The sequence below is a fragment of the Dama dama genome, chromosome 13 (genome assembly GCF_033118175.1).
Source record: "Dama dama isolate Ldn47 chromosome 13, ASM3311817v1, whole genome shotgun sequence".
Lineage (NCBI taxonomy): Eukaryota > Metazoa > Chordata > Mammalia > Artiodactyla > Cervidae > Dama > Dama dama.
The window spans coordinates 73,410,832-73,432,148 of NC_083693.1; the positions used below are offsets into that span (position 1 = coordinate 73,410,832).

The 21,317-nt window shown below is 45.1% G+C and overlaps 1 protein-coding gene across 10 annotated transcripts in view; it reads left to right on the forward strand.

Annotated features, from left to right (window-relative positions):
* Positions 1 to 21,317, forward strand: part of PPP2R5C (protein phosphatase 2 regulatory subunit B'gamma) — a 131,647-nt gene that overhangs the window by 22,106 nt on the left and 88,224 nt on the right. Inside the window, exon 1 of one of the 10 annotated variants that reach the window (XM_061159430.1) lies at positions 13,678 to 13,885. The exons of 7 other annotated variants lie outside the window; for them this stretch is intronic. In XM_061159430.1, the coding sequence (XP_061015413.1) occupies positions 13,792 to 13,885 (94 nt within the window). In that variant the 5' untranslated portion in view covers positions 13,678 to 13,791. Of the gene's footprint in view, positions 1 to 13,677; positions 13,886 to 21,317 lie in introns of those variants that run through there. 2 more of the 10 variants (XM_061159437.1, XM_061159439.1) reach the window with 2 other exon arrangements.

Here is a 21,317-nt window from a genome sequence, read left to right on the forward strand (position 1 = left end):
CCTTTTTGTGAAACGGTGCTGTGTTCTTGATTAGAGTTTCGTGTCACCCATGGTGAAGGACCAGTTTTCTTTTTAGTTTTTAACCCACATAATACTTTCATAAAATATAGTGAAAATGAATGAAACATAAAATACAGTCACAAATTTTTGGATCTCAGGTATACTTTTTTCATTTATGGAAGTTCTATTTCTAATCTCCTGTGTGATTTTTTAAATATTTTCCTATTTTCTTGCAGACGTCACGTCATTTAGTCAGCACAGCTGCTTTGTAGGCTGTGTCAGATAATACCGGCCTCTGAAGTCCTTGTCACATGCTGCTCATGCTGTCTTCCTTCCTTATGTCCCTAATTGTTCTTTGGTGTGTGCTGGTCATTGTACTCAAACATTTGAAATAAACTAAAACCTAGGATGAAGGTATCTTCTTCAGCAGGGATATATTTTTGCTTCTGCACGACACCTGGGGTCACTACTAGTCTGGGAGTGCTACAAACCACGACAAATTGTATGACTTGCTGCATTAGCCAAGGAGATTGCCTTGTGAAATATCCCCCTGATTCCCAGTCGTTCCTGAAAGCGGAAACCTTTTTTGGGACAGACTGTATCAGAAGTGATGCTGTGTGACTCCGGAGACAGCTTCCCTGTTGGGCGAGAAGTGTGCTGTGTGTGCCGAGAAGATGGGAGGCCACATTTTGCCCCTGTGCCGTAGGAGGTGGTGACACGCCCCATCTCTCCAGTCCCCGGCGTTTCCCCTGCAGTTCAGAAGTGCTCGTGATCATCTGCAAGGTGTATTTTGGCACCCTGCAGTGCCTCTTCCCCATCAACCACATGCCAGTGCCTTAAACACCACTCGATAATCCTGTCTGAGTCAACAGTTGCACTGGAGATTTCAGCGTTTAGTCTGGCATCCTTCTAAAAGCAGAGCCATTTCTTACCAAAGGGGCCTATTTGGTTATCCTGACATGTAGCTCCTACTGGAAAGTGAGGAGAAGCTTAAATCTTTGCCTTTGAGTTACCAGTTTTCCCTCAAATGGTGAAAACGAAAGGTCTTTTTGCTTTTTCTTTTGTGAATACCATTATGTGTTTCCTTGATGTCAGTGTGTTTTAATCTACTAAAACCATATCCCTTCTTACGTGCAGGTGCATAGTCTTAACCATTGTCTGATATTTGGGAGAGCTGCTGTGTATTTTTTGGCATGGTGTCCTTTTTGTCTCCTGGTTTCTGGCACAGTAAGGTGTCCCCCGTCCCCCCAGACTTGGAATTAACCATTTTTCAAAGAGCCATGATTCCTTTCAGTGGGGAATAATATTAGAGACCAAAATTAGGGCACTAGGGAGTATTCATTGCTACTGGCCTGCTGTTGCTTTTAGGCACTTTCGATGGAGGGAGCTAGAATATGGACATATATTCTAGAATATATATATGTATATTTTAGCTGTGCTTTTATAACATTACGGTGTTTTCACATATTTCTTGAATTTTCATAGTTGTATCTCTACCTTACATTGAAAATCTTGATTTCTAATATCATTCTATTGCTGTATCATACTAAAATTACTCACAACAGTAATGATGTTATTGCAAACAATAGGAACTTTGAATTGGTTCATTTCATTGCCAAAAAAAAAAAGCTCCTGATGTATTTGTTGTGATTCTGTTGAATTTTAAAAATGTCTAGAGAGGATTGGCATCTTGAGGATGTTTGAATCCCCTCATCTAAGAGTGTAGTGTCTTTCTGTTTGTTTAAGGCCATTTTCATCCCCTTGAGAGGTGTTTTTAAGTTTCCCTCCTGTAGGGTTTTGCACATTTCTTAGTGTGTGCCCAGATATTCCATTGTTGTTGCTATTGTAAATGGGGTCTCCTTTTCCGATGTCTCCTAAATAGCTGTTAATTGTTTATGTGGAGGTTGGTGACCTCTGTACCTTGCTTTCACATCCTGCTTCCTTACTGAATTGTCTTATTGTTTGCAGTAGTTTTTCAGCTGATTCTTTTTGATGTCCCAGCTGTTCATTAGAGCTGCATGTAAAAGTAATCTCACCTCTATGTTTCCAGTTCTTATACTGCTAGTGTCTTTCTCCTGAGTTGACCGAAAAGTCCAGTAAGATGTTAATGTGTTGGTGGTGTGAGCAAGCATATTTGTCTTGTTCCTGACTTTAATGGAAATAGAAGCATTTATTAATTATACTGTTTATATTCCCCTGATTTTCAGCTGTTGTAAACCGTGCTTTAATGTAAATCTTTTGTCGTTCACACCTTTGAACCTCTTCTTGAGCTGGAATCAAGGAGCGGAAGTACTGATCAAAGGCCACTCGTTTTCAGGAACCCTGTACAGATATTTCCAAGAGGCGGTCCCACGAACTCGTCCTCCAGAGTGTAGGGAGCGTCCCACTGCACCTTTCTAATACCCCGGCCATTTATATGCTGAAGTCATTTGTTAAGTGGAAAATAGTATTTCCTATCTTTGTTTTTTTTAACAGTGAGGCTGAATATAGCCTTCAGGTCTTGTTCATTCAAAGACTTCTCTGAATTAGTCCTTTTTTTTAAATGTTTTTGGTCTGGAAGGTAGAAGTGTTAAATGAAGAGACCGAATTTTTTACATGACTAATAAATCATGGACTTTGTTTCCTGGGGCCATTCTCCTTGCTTTAGAAAAGACAGACCTCTGGAGAAATCAACGATGTAACGAAACTCCAGTACTCTTGCCTGGAAAATTCCATGGATGGAGGAGCCTCGTAGGCTACAGTCCATGGGGTCGCAAAGAGTTGGACATGACTGAACGAAACAACTAGGGCTTAATAACGGTTCATCGGAGACCATGGGACAGAAATTTAGAACCGCTAAGTGTTAGGCCTTTTGGGGAAGAAGTTGTCAGATTGTTGGGAGAACTTATCTAAGTTTTTAGAAATTGACTTTGGAATAGCAGTTACAAATGAGTCTTGCCCGCGTTTTGTGAAAATGCAGTGCTGAAGCCTGAATTCAAAGCGGTGTATTTTCCATACAGTTGAGCATCTTGGTGGCCGCACAAGTGGTCATTTTTACTGCCTAACAATGAATTAGCATCTATTTAGAGGTGCTTTCGTGCTTCCCAGGTGGCACCGTTGGTAAAGAATCCACCTGCCATTGTAGGAGATGTAAGATGCGAGTTCGATCCCTGGGTCAGGAAGACCCCCTGGTGTAGGAAATGGCAGCCCACTCCAGTATTCTTGCCTGGAAATTGCCTTGGTCAGAGGACCCTGGTGGGCTGCAGTTCTTGGGGTCACAAAGAGTCGGACACGACTAAGAACACATACCCTCCTTGCTCATTAGTTGAAGAATAAAAATGGAGTAAGAAGCTACCAGAGTCCTTTCTCTTGTAGTCTCTGAATTCTCCTGGGTTCAGACACTCAGCTTTCATCTGTCTTGTTTCTGCTACGTGTTTGGTGCTGTGTCTTCTCCCGATGCCCCCAGTAAGGGGAGGAAACAGCTCGGCGAGCCAGGCGCCAGTTCACAGCAAATGTTTGCTGACCACCTGGGCTGTCGGAGCGTGGGGAGGCAGTCAGGACAGTGATGATGAGCAGAGGTGGCCCCGGCTCTCAGGGAGGCCACAGACCCAGACGCGGCGTCTGCTGCCCCCTCCCGCTCCGGCCCGCACCCGTCTGTCGCAGAGGTGCCCCGGGCCCGTCTCCCGTCAGCCTGAGCCTAGCCCTGAGCGCGGCCTGGCCCCCGGGGCACCCTCCTGCCCGCTCTCCTCTGGCCACAGGTGTGGCTCTTACCCCAGGGTCGCTCTCAGGCTCTGTCCGTCATCCTCGGTGAGCCCCTTCTCAGCAGAACTCAGGGGACTGGTAGCAACTGGCTGCGGTAATCCCGCATTTAGTGTTTACGCTGGCCTTCTGCAAACCTCACCTGGATTTCTTGCAGCATCTTTCACACACACACACACACACACACACACACACACGTTCTGTGCGTGTTCTTACCCCCTGCCCGGGCCTCACCTGGATTTCTCGCAGCATCTTTCACACACACACACACACACACACACACACGTTCTGTGCATGTTCTTACCCCCTACTGGCTCTGTCTCCCCCCATGATTCCTGTCTCCCCCATGTTGCCTTATCTTTTAAATTGTGGTGAAACATACACAGCATGACATTTATCATTTAACCATCCATAAGTGTCCAGTTCAGTGGCATCCATGCAGTGTGCCCATCACCACCGTCTCTTCCTCCTCCAGCGACTCTGGGCCTGTTACTGCCTCCCCCTACCCACTCCAGTGTTCCATCCTGGAGAATTCCATGGACTGTATGTTCCATGGTGTGACAAAGAGTCGGACATGACTGAACAACTTCACTTTCCCCTCCCCCAGCCCCTGCCTGCAGGCTAAGTTGCTCAGTCGTATCCGACTCTTTGTGACCCCATGGACTGCAGCCCTCCATGGTCCTCTGTCCACGGGATTCTCCAGGCCAGAATACTGGAGTGGGTTGCCGTGCTCTCCTCCAGGGGATCTTCCCGACCCCAGGATCGAACTCACATCTCTCATAACTCCTGCATTGGCAGGCAGGTTCTTTACCACTAGCGCCGCCTGGGAAGCCTCTGGCACTGGTACCCACCATTCTCCTTTCTGTCTCTGTGATTTTGACTCTTCTAGGGACCTCAAATGAGTGGAATCATACAGAATTTTATTGCTGAATTTCAAGGCTGAATAACATTCCATTGTGTGGATTGTTGTTGTTCAGTCACTAAGTCGTGTCTGACTCTTTGCAACCCCTGGAATGCAGCATGCCAGGTGCCCCTGTCCACCATCTCCTGGAGCTTGCTGAGACTCGTGTCCATTGAGTTGGGGATGTCCATTTTGTGGATGGAGCACCGTTTATCTGTTCATCACGATGGACACTTGGGTTGCAGAACATGCCACACGCTGCCCTGTCTGACATGTCAGTTGAAGGCAGGGGCAGTTTGCGTGTCTGTTCTGTGCCCAGTCTAGTATCTGCCATGGATCCCTGAGACACAGGTTTCTGAAGGAGTGAAAAGCACCCTGGGCCCGGGGGCCTCCCCGCATCCTCCAGTCTTCTGGGAACCGTTGTGGGGCTGGACCCCCTCCGGGGCTCAGCGCTCCCCGCACCTCGGACTATTCCTCGTGAAATACAGTTTCCTGCTAACAGTTGACCTGAACGCGCTTGGCTTGTCACCTCGGCTCTGAGTACCACGTGGGTTTCCTATCTTCTCAGAACACGGAAGGGGTGTGACGACTTCTTTGGCTTTAAAGGTTTTCCAGCCCCGCTGCGGGGACAGCACAAAGAAGCAGAGGTCTCCAGCCGCGCCCTCCGGGCAGATTCTTTGCTTCTTCCGCCCCACACACCCCTGCTGGCCTTTCCTGAGATAAGCTTGTCCACCCTTTAAACCACTCGCAGGACTCGCTCAGATCAACAGGGCAGCTAGCAAGCGTCCCTTTGACCTTGCTGTTGGCAAGCAGAAGTGCCCTGGCAACCTTTGAACACAGCTGAATGCTAGGTATCTTTGATCTGCCTAAGGAAAAAGGCTATTTTAAACTGTAAGCGAAGCCAAATTTTTTTGGGTTAGATTTCCTACCCAACAAAACATACATCACCCGTGCCCATGTCGTTTCCAGTTAAGCGTCGGCTCAGAGGACAGCCCTCCTTTAATAAAAGAAACTGTAAAGCTTCTTCGCTAAAATATGAGCGTACTTAATTTGCCTATAAAATTTGCCTGGGGAGATGAAAATTAAAACCTTTGGCTGAATTTAGAAATGAAAGCATGAACATTTTAGTCAGGAATGCTACCCCCAAATGGGATGTAATTACAGACAGTTCTTTTGTAAATTAAGACCCACGTAAAGTGATGGAGGAAACCGAGAATGAAGAGGAACTCCTATTCAGACCTCCCGTCTCTGTGCAGTACAGATGCCCGCATTTGCCTCCGTGCGGGACAGATGCGCTGAGAGCTATAGTCTGTCCGCCCACTTGGCAGTTCTGCAAGGAGCTCTGCACGGAGCTCAGAAAGGTGCCTTTCTTCAAAGTCAGCTCAAGCCCTCCACAGGGCAGGGAAAGTTGTCATGGGAGCGTCCAGAAGCCAGGCTGGAGGGCACCGTGGGGGGCGCTGGGGCTGGGCAAGGGCTCTGCACTCAGTGGGGGAACCTGCCCCTCTCCAGGTGGTCAGGGGCATGCCCCCTTAGCTCTGCACTCCAGGGACGAGCTGGGAAGACTGGTGCGGGAGTTTGGCAGGATCAGAATGGGGCGGCACAGCTTGACTTGGGCCTTCGGGCAGTGAGTGTGATGGGGTGCTTGCTGTGTGCTCGGGGCGGTCCTGGCGCTGCCAGAAGACAGCCAGCGGCCCAGGATGGGGAGAGGAAGGCTTCCCGGAGGGGGCTAGTCCAGATAGGGATCCCGTCGGCGCCTCTGCCCTCACACTGAGCCCCAGGGCCGAGACCCTGCTTCTTCAAGCGCTTCGGTGCCTGCTGCCCCTTCCCTGGGATGGCTGAGTACGTGTGGCGGATCCTGCCTCGGGGGCGGCTTCATCCTCCTCAGCGACCCGCCCCCCATCGGTGGCATCGGCGCCTCCACACAGCCGAGGAGGTGGGGGGATCACAGACGCCCCTCCCCGCCAGGTGAGGCAAGAAGGACCAGCCTGGGGTTATGGAGGGTGAGGGCGGCCTCTCCCCAGGCATAGGCGCTGGCTGAGTCCCTGTTTCATCGAGAGGAGAGGGCGCTGGAGGCTGCCTGGACTCGGAAGCCTAGGTGAGCCTGTGGGTTCGGTGCAGAGTGCAGTCAGAATTTAAGTAGCCTGTGACGGGTTCCCTGAGACGAGCAGTCAGCATCCTCGTGCTTGTGGTTCAGTTTGTCCTGCCTGCTTTAGGCCACTCTTCGTTTGTGTGTGTTTTACATACTTGATCTCGTTTATGCAGCGCAGTAAATCTGCGTCGTATTTCCGAGGTTCCCACCACGGCCCTTCTCTGTTCTAGCCTGTGCCTGAGGGCCAGCGCTCACTAAGGGAGTCCTCCTGCTCTCGGTTCATCTGTGTGTCCTGGGACTTCCCTGGAGGCCCAGTGGTTACGGCTCTGTGCGTCCAGCGCGGGGGGTGCAGGTTCGATTCCTGGTTAGGGAACTACGATTCCACATGGCATGTGGCGCAGCCAAAACATAAATAAGATGACAATGAGAGTAATCAGCTAATTTTTAAAAAAGCTTAAAAAAAACCTCTATATGTCTTTCTTTTTAGTTGTTAGTTTTAATGAAAATATTGTGTGCTTATTTTAGCAATACTGAACAATGTAGAGACATTTCAGAAAGAAGAACTACACATAGCCATAACACTCCACGGTGATTACCGTTGATATTTTGAAAATGTTTCTTTTTATGTTCATACTATTTCTGAAAAATTATATAGTGCTTTGCTCACTTATTTTTACTTTACAAATTCATAAGTATTTTTGGTAAATGTGTAAAAAAATTTCACTGTGTGGGATAATCCCTTTGATGTTAAGGTAGTTTCTGGTATTTTAGAATCATAAATAAAAAATGTGATGCTCTCAAAATGAATAAAATACTTTGAATTAACATAGGAGGTGAAAGACTTGTATGCTGAAAGCCATTAAAGAAGACCCCAGTAAATGGAAAAGATGTGTGTTCGTGGATTGGAAGATTGAGTATTGTTAAAACCTCAGTACTGCCCAAAAGATCCACAGATCCATTGCAGTCTCGATCAAAATCGTAACAATGTTTTCTCCCAGACATAGAAAAAAATCCATTCTAAAATTCACATGGAATCTCCAGGGACCCTGGATAACCACAGCAATGTTGAAAAAGAAGAACAAAATTAGAGGTCTTACATTTCCTGATTTCAAAGCTTAGGGCAAACCAGTGTGGTGCTGACCGCCTTGGTGGTCCAGTGGTTAGTGCTCTGTGTTCCCAGTGCAGGGGGTCCAGGTTCAATCCCTGGCCAGGGATCTAGATCCCACATTCCACAACTAAGAGGTCACGTGCTGCAGTTAAGACCCGGCACAACCAAATAAACAAATATTAAAAAAAAAAATAAGACATATACACCCAGAGTATAAGAGATCAAGAAATAAACTGTCACAGGTATGGTCACCTGGTTTTCTAGGCTCCCACCACTCTGGGAAAAGGACAGTCTTTTCAACAGTGGTGCTGGAAAAAAATGGATATCCACATGCAAAAGAATGAAACTGGACCCTTATTTTATACCAAGTGTAAAAATAAAACAGAGTGGATCAGAGACCTAATATTGCCTTAGAGGAAAACATAGAGGAAAAGTTTCATGACATTAGACTTACCAATGATCTCTCAGATATAACACAAAAGCACAGGCAAGGAAAGCAAAAGTAGATAAATTGGACTGCATCAGAATTTAAAACTGTGCAGCAAAAGACACAATCAGCAAAATGAAAAGGCAACCCATGAAATGGGAAGAAGTATTTGAAAATCATCTATATGATAAGGGATTAACATCCAATACTTGAGGGAGGTGGGAGGGGGGATCGGGATGGGGAATACATGTAAATCCATGGCTGATTCATGTCAATGTATGACAAAACCCACTACAATATTGTAAAGTAATTAGCCTCCAACTAATAAAAATAAATGAAAAAAAAAATCCAATACTTATAAAGAACTCCTGCAACTCAACAATGAGAAAACAACCCAATGTAAAAATGCGCAAAGAACTTGAGTAGACATTTCTCCAGAGGAGATACAGAAATAGCCAATAAGCACATGAAAACGTGATTAATATCTCTCATCATTAGGAAAACACACATCGAAACCAGTGAGATACCACTTAACACCCACTAGGATGGCTGCTGTCAGAAAACCAGAGAATAGCCAGTGTTGGTAGGGATGTGGAGAAACTGGAACCCTTGTGCACTGCTGGTGGGAATGTAAAATGACCCTGCCACTTTGGCCCCCTGATGTCAGCAGAGCTGACTCACTGGAAAAGACCCTGATGCTGGCAAAGATTGAGGGCAGGAAGAGAAGGGGGCGACAGAAGATGAGATGGTTGGACGGCGTCACCGACTCAACAGACATGAGTTTGAGCAAGCTCCAGGAGATGGTGAAGGACAGGGAACCTGGCGTGCTGCGGTCCATGGGGTCGCAAAGAGTCGGGCATGACTGAGCAACAACAGCAGTGTGGAAGACCAGCATGGCAGTTCCTCAAAAAACGAAAAACAGAATTACCGTATTTTTCGCTTTGGGGAATATACCCAAAAGAGTTGAAAGCAGAGACTTAGATATTTGTATATCCATATTATAGCAGCGTTATTCACAACAGCCAAAATGCAGACGTAGCCTGTGCCTATCAAGGGATCAATAGAACAAAATGTGGTATATCCCTGCAATAGAGTATTATCCATTCTTAAAAAGTGGAGAAATTCTGGCACATGATGCAACACAGCAGAACCTTACATACACTGAGTGAAATAATCCAGTCACCAAAGGACAAAAGCTGCATGATCCCACTTAGATTAAATATCAGGTAGCCAGAGTCGTCATAGTCACAGGGACCGAACGTGCAGGGGCCGAGGGGAGGGGGCTGGGGTTGGATTTGTTCAATAGGGACAGAGCGCCTGTCCTGCAAGATGAACGGAGTTCTGGGGGTGGATGGTGGTGATGGTCGCAGAAGGCTAGGAATGTACTTATGCCACGTAGAGTGTTACTCTTTGAAATGGTAAAGACAGTAAATTTCATGTTATGTGTGTGTGCATGCTGCTGCTTCAGTCGGGTCCCAGTCTTTGCGACCCTAAGGACTGTAGCCAGCCAGGCTTCTCTAGCCAGCCAGGCTTCTCTGTCCATGGGATTCTCCGGAGGAGAGTACTGGGGTGGGTTGCTGTGCCCTCCTCCAGGGGATCGTCCCAGCCCAAGATCAAACCCGTGTCTCATTACATCTCTTGTATTGCAGGTATGTTCTTTACCACTCGCACCACCTGAGATGTACTTTAGCACAAATTTTTAAAGAACTATTTATTTAAAACGTGATGCTCATTCATGGCTACTACATTTCTGGAATAGACTCCCAGAAGTTAAATTACTTAAAGAATCTTTACATATTGCCAAATTTTATTGCCAATCCTTATTTTCCAAAAGGATCAGAACAATTTATAGATTTGTTGTCAAGGTTACAACTTGCCTTTACCAGTATTAATTATAATTTTTTAAATTATGGCTGATTTGACAGATGAATACTTTTTTTCATACAAAGACGAGATGGTTAGATGGCATCACCAATTCAGTGGACATGAGTCTGAGCAAGCTCTGGGAGATGGTGAAGGACAGGGAAGCCGGGCGTGCTGCAGTCCATGGGCTCCCCAGGAGTTGGACACAACTGAGCAACTGAACGGCAACAGTTGATAACAGTTATAGTTCTTTTGCAAACTGAATCGTTTGAACGCTGAGGTCTTAGTTTTTTTCTGATTATTGTTGTCGTTCAGTCGCTGAGCCATGTCCGACTCTTTGGGACCCCGTGGAGTGCAGTGCCGCAGGCCTCTCTGTCCCTCACTGTCTCCTGGAGTTTGCCCAATTTTTTCGAGTAAATTACAGTATATTATTAACTTATTGTAATTATAGCATTTATATTTCCTTTTGGAGGGAACATGTAGAAATTTTGTAAATATTTTAATGTGAGGAATATCCCCTAAGCATTGTCCACTGTTTTTTAATTATCCTTTTCTAGCTTGAGAATTGATAGTCACTTCCCTTTTCTTCTCAACGCTGTGGGGATTTGAGGGCGGGGCTGATTTGATTTTTTTTTAATTTAACTGCGTTTATTTTTTTAAATTTGACCCATCTATTTTATCTTGGTGTGAGGTGAAGACTTAGATTTTTGCCCACATGTAACCGTTAGTTATCTGGGTAGTCGTCACCTTTCCATGGGTCTGAGCTTCCTTCTTTATGCAGATGATGCACTCATATAAATAACTACACTCACTGTGTCGGGGGCTGTTGCTTTCTGTCCCAAGACCTGTCTCTTCCGTCCACATCACACTGTCCTAAGTTCATAAACTTTATAGTTGGCAGGACCTGCTTTTCTCATAAGTGGTATTCTCATTCTTCTTGCTTTTTATTTTTCCAAGTGAACTTTAGAATTACCCAGAAAAATAACAAGCCTCCTCTGAATTTTGAATGGAATTGCTTTAAAACTATAAGTCAATTTTGGGAAATGCTAACATCAGCTTATTTATCATATGTGTGCTTCCAGTCCAGAAATATACCTTATCTTTAAGGTATGTTCTTTTTTTGTCTTTCTCCATATTATTTGTTTGTTTGCTTATTTATATTTTAGACTCTTATTTCATCAGTGATTTTCAGATCACAGACTTCAAGTTCTTTAAAGTGCTACTTGATATGTATGCATAAGGCTTCAAAAGAGCATGGGGGGAAATCACTAATAAAGTTGAGATCTTTTGATCCAAGATCATTAGGAAAAATACATCAAGAAGTGTCTTCCCTTTTACTTTGACTTTAATCTGTATATTTTATATAAAGATTCTAGGAGTCTTTCCCTGTTACTTCTGCAGTTCCACTCATCAGCACGGTCTTAGGCACATTTCCCCCTCTCTTCTCATATGAAATATTAAACTGTTTGAGAACAAATAACTCTCTATCTCTTTAGGGTACAGATCTGCATTAAGCATCTGCTTTCAGACCCCTCGGGAAGCCCCCTGCAAGCCTCGATCCTGGCTGCACTTGAGTCTGAGTTCATCTGAGTGCGAGGTGATAGTGAGTCCTCAGAGAGCCATCCTCGCGGCATCTGATGGACTGAGAGGGTCAGCAGCCAGGATCTAAATTCATAGTACGTGCCTCGGGGCACTGGCTGTTCAGAGAGCAGAGGAGCCAGCAGGTGGGCAGCAGGTGGGCTCAGGTGGGGAGAGCCCTCTCACATGACACCCACTCCCCATTGCTTGTTGTAAGTGAATTCACGGCCCAGCTTTGGGATCCAGCAGCGTCTTTCAGCTCTTTGGACGAGGGGCCAGGGTAGGATTTGGTGTGCTTTTATTTGAGTATTTTTTAACGGCTATTGATCCACACAGTTCATTGGAAGGACTGATGTTGAAAGCTGAAACTCCAATATTTTGGCCACCTGATGCGAAGAACTGACTCATTGGAAAAGACCCTGATGCTGGGAGGGATTGGGAGCAGGAGGAGAAGGGGATGATAGAGGATGAGATGGTTGGATGGCATCACCGACTCAATGGACATGGGTTTGGGTGGACTCCGGGAGTCGGTGATGGACAGGGAGGCCTGGCGTGCTGCGGTTCATGGGGTCGCAAAGAGTCGGACATGACTGAGCGACGGAACTGAACTGAACTGATTGATCCGCACAGTAAAAAACTACCTTCTTTCTTAGTGTGGGGGCAGCTAATAAGCACCCCTGAATGATCGTAGTTCATTTGCTGGTTGAAATGGGGTGCATGCCAGCCCGCAGGTATAGCTGCAGACCCTAGCCCATTTCTCACTGTTGTGACTCATGTTTAGAAACCCAAAGAGCTTTCTGGTTCTTGTTCACAAACTGGGAAAAGTGGGGATGGCGGGAGTTGTGTGAGAACTTATAAAGCAAGAAGATGTGGTTTGGACAGACTTAGTTGTGTGTGTGTGTGGAGTGAGGAATTTTTTTGGACAGACTTAGTTTTGTGTGTGTGTGTGTGTGGAGTGAGGAATTTTTCTCAGTTCTGCCTGGCACAGAGACTTTTCTCATAGCATATTCACTTTCATTTGGAGCTAGTGATAACCTTCTTATTGTAGGGAATCATCTCGCCAACACACACATACACCCCTCCCTAGGATACTCTGATTCAGAAGTGATGTCTTTTCTTGGTGCAGCTTTTTACATTAACCTTTTTTGAAGATAGGAGACTAAGATCTGAATAACAGCTTTTAATACTAGCCCCATAAAAATAAGGGCAATATCTTTTTTAATTAAAAAACTTTAATTTAAACAAAATTTGAGAAATAAAGCGGTATGTTGACCCTTTTAAGGTATAAACACTTGCATTTTATTTTATGACTTTAATTTTCACAGCCAGGTGGTATAAATACCTTTAATTTATAGCACTTTCTAGCTATTGCATTTAAAACTTTCACTTTCCATGTAATTTTTTAACTGAATTTTTCCAATAAAAAAAATTAGACCCTGAGGGAAAAAATACACTGTTTGAGGATATTAGTTCGTAACTCGGTACTAGGAAAGGTTGATAAAACAAGAGTCCAAACTAATGAATTGGGATTGTGTAATATTTAAATAGCCATTTGCATTAAAAAAAAATAGGTTGCCCAAATGCTAAATATGATACAGATATTAAAGTAATTAGAAAACAGGAGGTGGCCAGGTGGGTGTAAGGTACCAGTGAATTTGGGGTACCAGACAGAGAAATGCGAAAATTTAAAGTTCACGTAGACATACATGCATACTTTTTTTTTTTGGTGGCTCTCTCCGAATCATTTGTTTATAGTCTGGCTGGACTTGTGGCCTCAGTCCTGCCCCTTGAGAGATGGGATCTTTGCCTAAAAGTTATTGAGAAATGAAGACTGAGAAAGCCAAAAAATGTCCAGGCTTTTCACACACACTGACAGCCAAACAGAACGCTCTTTCCATTTGCAGCTTTTTTAGTGTCATTTTAAGTTGCAGCTTCTGGCCAATCAGCAAGCCCCGTGCCTGCTGACATCACGAAGCAGCCAGTTCCCTCCAGCTGCAGAGAGCTTCAGTTTGTCTTTTTTTTTTAAACTAAAATGGAGGCTGGTTTCTTGCCTTAAGGAGTACATTGCCTTTCCCGCTGAAGTCTAGATGTTGACATGTAATAAAGCGGGCAGCAGGATGGTGGTGGATGCGGCCAACTCCAATGGGCCTTTCCAGCCCGTGGCCCTTCTCCATATTCGAGGTAAGTTATTGTGTGTTTCACTGAAACGGAACCTTCTGTGGTTAGTTAATAAATGGCCATTGTGCTTCAGATAAGAAAAGCAGGAAGTCCTTTCTAGCAGAATTCACCCCGTTTCGCGGCAGACCTAACCGGAGGAGGCTGGGTGTGTCACTGCAGTTTGGCATTTTACGAACTACTTACAGAATTTGAGTCTTGAGAGAGGCCTTGCATGCATAGTTCAAAGCTGGTTTTTCTGCTTTCTGCTCGTTCTCCCATCCCCCTTTCAGAGCCGTGCTGATGTCAAAGGATGTGAAGTCACTGCCCGGGGAAGGCATTGGGTGGGGGTAGGAAGGAGAGGCGGGCGGCACGCCTGGCCAAGTTGTCCGTGCGCAGAGTTTCTGTTACAAATGTGTTGCTTAATTAACACCCCAAAGGTTTCACTGGGGACACATCCCTGAATTAAAGATGAATTGCAGTCAGAAAATATGCAGGAATGACCAGAAAAGAACTTCCTTTTTTAAAAGGATCGTTTTCGTTCTTGCCGTGGAGCCTAAAAGAGAAATACACTTGTGCTTTGAAATACTTAAATCCATTGTGGGTTATAATTTCTGAGCTGTTAGCCTTTTTGTGGGATAGTAGGAGACACTTTGCACTTAATTAGGCTCTATATTGACATTTGCCTTAAAATTTTAAGTGGCGGCAAGTTTTCAATGTGTGTATAGATCACTTTAAATAATTACAGTTTGCCAGTCGTAATTTATACAAAATTTGAATTCAGAATCTAGCTTAAAATTTATACAGAATTTAGCTTAAACACACAATTACCACGATAATTAATAGTTATATTAAAACATGGGTATCAGGATAATCATATACTTTTTCTTAAAACATTTAAAAATGTGTCTTATACAAATTTTTTGTTCTTAATTGGGTGAAATAGAAAATGATAGTTAAACAAGCTTCATCAAATCACTTTAAAATGTATATAAATATCACAGCTCTGTCCTAACAGAACAATTTTAACTGTCAGGACCCGTGCTAAGGAAGGGTGGGGGCAAGATCTCCAGGTGACTAATAGTCTGTATGACTAAAATGCCAGGCAAGATTTTTCAGATCCTAGGGTGTACCCAGGGAAGAAAGATAAAACTACATGAATGCCCAGTCTGTTGGATTAAGATAGGGGTTGCCTTTTCTCTCCAAACCCTCTGTGATGAAGCTGGTGGCAATTAACGTCCACAGTGACCAACCTGTAGGTCACTTTGTTCTGCAGTGCAACCAGGAAAGAGCAAATGTTGACCACAGCACTCAAGTGTTTTAGCTGCAGGAGCCAAACGGGCTGAAACAAAATGATTGTGTTTCCATTTAAGTTCTTAAACAGGGACTGATTGAGTTAGCAATAGGAAAATTTTATTGCACATGAAATGTTTATTTTTAAACTTCTAAGGTATCTTCTAATAAATAACAGATTTTTTTTTTTAGTTTGAGTTTAATGTACATCTTTTTTTTTGAGCTATGAATTTATTACAAACTGGAATATTTGATTTTATATCTTATACCACATTGTTTTTGTTTTTTTTTTAATTTTAAGACTTTACTCTGACCAATCTGGGTTTTTTGGTTTTTTTTTTTTTTTTTTGCTGTTGGCTGAATTGCTGGTTGTTCTCTAATTGTGAGGGGAAAAGTAGTGAAGTGTACTAACCTACAAGAGACTTGAGTTTTTAACAAGGAATAACCGGTAGTAAAACTTAACTTCTGGTTCAAACAGTGAACTAGTTAAAACTTGAAAAACGCTTGATTTACTCATAAGGACTTTTGAGAGCAAGCATATTCATGAGTGGTTTAGCAAAATTTATTTTTACTTTATTGGCTTTTAGAGTCTTAATCAATTTCACCTCCACTTAGCATCTCCTCTGCGTGTCCACTGCTGAGGGTCCTTCCCCAGAGGCCTCAATGGTTTAGTGGAGGGACCCACACAGGGGCCCCGGGGCAGGAGGCGCACAGGAGCTGAGTCTGGGCAGATGTGAAAGCGAGGGAGCAGGGGGCCTGATGCCTCCTGGGGCCGGGAGGGGGCCCGGCAGCCCTGGGGCTCGCCTCCGACTCCACTCCCCCATGCATTTAGAGAAGAGGGGTCGTCCCCACAGAGGGAAAAGAACAGCCCGTGACACACAGCCTGTAAGTGATAGGGCCAGAATCCCAACCGAGGCAGTTGTTTTGTATGGAATTTTTCTTTAATTCATTTTAAAATAGAAAGTTTAGCTGTTTGTAGAACCTTTTGCCACAGGATTGTAGAAATAGCAGTTTTTTCCCCCAGCATCTTATCAATATCCATCTGTTTCACTGGCCTCTGATGGATGACAGTTTTAGGGCCTAGGATTCATTTCTTCATTCATTTTGCAAATACTTGAGTCCCTATCACCTTGTGCCAAGCAGGTTCCTAATTCGGAGTATGAAGCAAGCGCCATGGCCCAGTGTTCAGAGCTTACGGTCCATAAACAATGCAGTTCCTGGATTGGTTAGTAACCCCAGTTGGCTTGACACTCATCTCCTATTACGTAGCCTAGAGTTTGTGGTTAATATAGTGAATTAGCATGTCCTAAGAAGTGTGACAGGAACGTGTTGTTGAAACTTAGCCTAAACTTTTCTGTCTGGAGAAGTAGAGGTGTCACCTGGAACTTGGTGGCTGTAAATTTAGCTTGATGACTTAAATCCTGTCCTCCCAGGGCCGACCAGGAGAACTGTCTGTGGTGGCGGGAATGTCCTCTGTGCTGTCCACTGCAGCGGCCCTCCGTCACAGGTGACTGCTGAGCCCTCAGAATGTGGCTAGTACAACTGAGAAGCGGAGTGGTTAATTTTATTTTGTTTTGGCTATTTGACATTTAAACAGACACATGTCTAGTGGCTATTGTATTGGACAGCACAGTTCTAGACTGCGATCGACAGACTCTTTCAGGAAAAGCTGGAGAGTCAATGTTTTTGGCCGTGAAAGCAGCCACAGATAGGAATGACCATGTTCCAATAAAGCTTTATTTACAAAAACAGGGGGCTGGCCAGATTTGGCCCTTGGGACATAGTTTGCCTCCCCCAGCCCCCAACCCCGCCACCAGTCAAGACTATTCCTTGAATTTTAATTGCCGGTTAAGCACAGTAAGGTGTCTGTCACTTCCAGAGCCAGGTTTAAGGCAAGAATAGCCGTGCCAGGAAAGCTGCTGATGGTCAGAGAGGAAGACCTGCTCTCCATCTGGGTCCAGCTGGCTTTTATTCTGGCCTCAGGAAAGCCATTGCGTGCTCTGATCTGGGGGTTGGTCAGCGAGTCCAGTCTCTGAAAGATTGATGGGTCGCCGAGGCCTGGTGGAGGGCTGGGGAGCGAATTGTTCTTTTTGTGTAGACCCCTTTTTCTTGGGGAACGGAAGTCTGATTGTCGGAAGAGTTTGTCTTCTCACAAGTATTCCTGAGTCACCAATTCAAGGAAAGGTGTTTACCTTTCCGATAGAAACTTGGAGAAGAATGATCCGGGGCAGTGTGGAGGTCAAGGCCCAGGGCTTCCTTTCTGCCTCAGCCCACCTGATGACTTAGCCCGTGCCGCCGAGCCCTGCTCTGTGCACGGGCTCGCAGGCGTGGGCTGCTCCTTCGTGACTGAAGTCTGGCAACGTCGTGAGGGCGGCTGCCCCGCACTGTCCTCATCCCCCAGGATTAGGAAGGAAATCGGGTCACTGACTACCGAAAATGAAGCAAGTAAGTAAGTAAAGTCGCTCAGTCATGTCCGACTCTTTGCGACTCCATGGACTGTAGCCTACCAGGCTCCTCAGTCCATGGGATTTTCCAGGCAAGGGTACTGGAGTGGGTTGCCATTTTCTTCACCGAAAATGAAAGCCCCCCTCAAAAGACCACGCCAGCCACTCTCTCTCCAGAGAGAGAGAACCAGACCCACGGTGTTTACTGCGCAGCTGTCCCTCTCTGTGAAGCAACTTTTTAGAAGGACACCTTGAAAGCTAGCTGGAGTGAGCCTCTCCGTGAAGTTGTTTCTCTCTCTGTAATTCCTGCCATCGAGGAACGTAACCAGAGTAACAAAGAGCTCTCTGAGGGGCGGTGTGTGTTTATGTAAAGCCCGCACACCTTTTGTTAATTAGTCTTCTCTGAACTGATCATATTTTTTTCATTAAAAGATGCTAATTATGTAGAAGAATAAGGAGGTATGGTCAGTAGCCAGGAAAAGGGTGTTTTGCATCTAGGAACGGTCCGAGTCCTCCCAGGCACAGCGTTTGGGGTGCACCTCACTCCATTTCCATACGTCAGGTAGCCCCACAGGGTGGTTCTCCCCCAGGCCAGTAGTGACCTGCCAGATGTGACGAGCTCTTGTGAACACTGACTTGTTCCTTCCAGCACTGCTGCCTGGGAGGTGGCTGCGACGTCCTTGACACTCTTCCCCAAGGTCACCAGCCTGTACATCCCAAGTCCGGTGTCCTGCCCCTCCACCGGCTCCACGTCCCCAGACCACTGCTGGTGGCTCTCCCAGAGGAAACACAGCCACGTGTATCATGTGGCATTTCCTTTTGGCCTTTTTTGGAGACCCAGCTAGAGCAATCTTTGGGGGGGCAAGGCACCCTTCCATCAGCTTGGGTCCTGGCCATGCAGAAACATCCCAGACCAGAGTCTGGGGCGCAGGCCAGTGCAGGCAGCGGCACGCAGAACCCTGCCTCATCTTCCCCCGTCTGCTTCCAGACAAGGCCCACCTCACCTCCTCTTCTCTGTCAGATGGAAAAGGACCGTCAAGGATGCGGAGAACTGCCAAGACTGGGCTAGTTTCTCTCACTAATGTACTTAAGGAAAAGTCTTGCTTATTCATCTTGGAGAGACATTGGCTCACGTGTGCAAGGACAAACTGCAACAGCCAGAAAAATCTGGTTTTGTTTTAGGCCCTTGAATTATTCATAAATCAAAAACCCTTCTAGTTGAAAAGAAAAACACAAGAGATGTAACAGTCGAACATAGTGAATGACTCTATCAGATCTTTGTTCTAAAGATAAAACAAAATCAAACCTGCAGAAGACATCCATGTGGCTGTTGGGGAAAGTTGAGTAGGGCGATGTGGAATTTTCTATGGAATTACTGTTAGTTTTAAAGGGATTCTGATTTGTAGGAACTTTCCTCATCCTTAGGAATTGCAGATGGAAGTATTTAAATACGGGTGAAGTATCATGATCTCTGCACCTTACTTCCAACAACAAAGAGAAAAGTAACTGCAAAGCAAATATGCTCATATCCCTGGTTGTTGAATCTAGGGAAGTGGGTATATAGGTATACAAGGTGAATACAAGTATTCGCCTTCCATGTAGGTTTAAACTTCTTCATAATGTTTGAAATGTCTTTAAAATGTTCCGCTTTAGAAAAAAATGTGCAAAGGACATGTAATTACTTAGAAATTGTTTCCTAAGTAGTGAGCAATGGTCTTTCCTATTCAAGTTTCAGCCTTTCTTCTGTTTTTCGTTTTACTCCCTTGCTAACAAATGAGTGGCCGGTGGTGAAATGGGAGGCAGGGGCTTGGCCATCTCGGGTGGGGTGGGGTTGAGACCCTGCAGCCCTGTGCCTCATGGGTGGGTCCCCTGGTTTCTGACTCGTGGAGGCTGCAGAGACAGCCGCACCATCTTACCGAACAGTGTTTTGCTGAGTGTACACCTTTCTTTTTTTTTTTTAATGTTTATTGGCATTTTTATTGGTCTTTCAAAATGTAACAGTATAAAGCACACTCTCAGGTAAAAGCAAAGTTCCCTCTGAACTTGACAGGCGGGGTGCTCAGTGGTTAAAGGCAGGGGTTCAGAAGTCACAGGGCCCAGGTCCCCGCCCCACCGCGGGTTAGCTGAGCCATCTCAGGCAAGCTCACTCACTTCCCTGCCAGAAATGGGAAAGAAATGGGGGGTAGGTGTCAAAGGATCTACCTCTCTGGATTTTATGAGGGTTAGTTAAATGAGTGAATATATATGAAACAGTTAGCATAGTGCCTGGAGTACTGTGAGACCATGGGCCGTGTTCGTGGTTGCCGCGGTTATCATCTCTTTTCTAGGTCATGGTGGTAATTTAGAGCCCAGCGCCTTAACCACAGCGTGTTTTATTTTTCTGCCACCGTGTTGCCTGTATCTCTTCCTCTGTCTCTATCTGCTCTCTCCCTCCCCCGTTTACCAAGCCTCTCTTCCTGCAATTTGCTTGTCGTTTCACCACCTGGAGGAAGTCCGTATCACTGATGATCCTGGAGTATGCGCCGTGTTCTGCTTGTAGATCGTGTACAGAAATGCTTCATCAGGCGACCCTCGGATCATCATCAGCCACTCTGTTCAGCATGTACTGATGACCCCCATTCAGACTTCTCGCTCTCAGGGGTCCGGCCTGTAACAAGAAATCAGCATTTATTACAGTCCTCTCCTCACCCCAATTTTAACTCTTTTGAAGAAAGCCAGCTTAGCATAAGATTTATAAAGAATTCTCCTTTAAGAAGTTAGAGATTTTTTTCTGTGGTTAGTCTCAAATAGGATGACTTCGCTTGTCATTTCCCGTTCGTTTTTTAAAAGCAGATGTTGCTTTCTGATGCTTTAGTAATTTGACTTCCAAAAGTTTACTGTCATATGGTCAAATCCCATTATGTTAGAATTCCTGAATTCCTTTTTTGTGTTGGGATTTTTAAATTAGGATAGTATTTAATGGGACCTCCCTAAGTGGTCCCGTGGTTAAGGCTCCGAGCTTCCAATGCACGGGACGCAAATTCAGTCCCTAGGAACTGTTGGGTTGGCTAGAAAGTTCCTTCAATTTTCAGGTTAAAAATAAACCTGTCATTTTTACCAAAAACTTTATTGAACAACCCATTTTGTTCCACTGCCTTCTGCCATTTTTCAGGCAACTTCATAGTTCCATCTTCCCACAACTTTTTATCTTTTTGAGCAGAGAACTGTTCCAGGTGCCTTTTACAGTCTTTCAGGGAATTGAAATTTTTCCCATTAAGAGAATTTTGTAAAGGTTGAAATAAACAGAACATCCAAGGGTGCAGTGTCTTGTTGACACGGCCAGTGAATCGGAACTCCAGCCAAGCTGTAACAGTGTTTGCCTGATCGTCACAGCAACGTGTAGTCTTGTTGCGTTATCCTCATGGAAGACGAAGATGCATTTTCTGTTGACTAATTCCAGACACTTTTCGTGTCAAGTGCTGCGTTCAGTTAGTCTCACGGGGAGCAATACCTGTTGGAATCCATCATTTGGTTTTCCAGAAGGAGCTCATACTAGAGGACTCCCTTCCAATTCCACCATGTACACAATATCACTTTCTTTGAATGAAGACCGGTGCCTTTGGGGTGGTTCATGGCGGCTCATTTCACTTGCCCTGCGATCTCTTCCACTCCACATTATTATACAGCATCCACGTTTCATCACCTGTCACAATTTGTTTTAAAAACAGAACATTTTTTGTGAT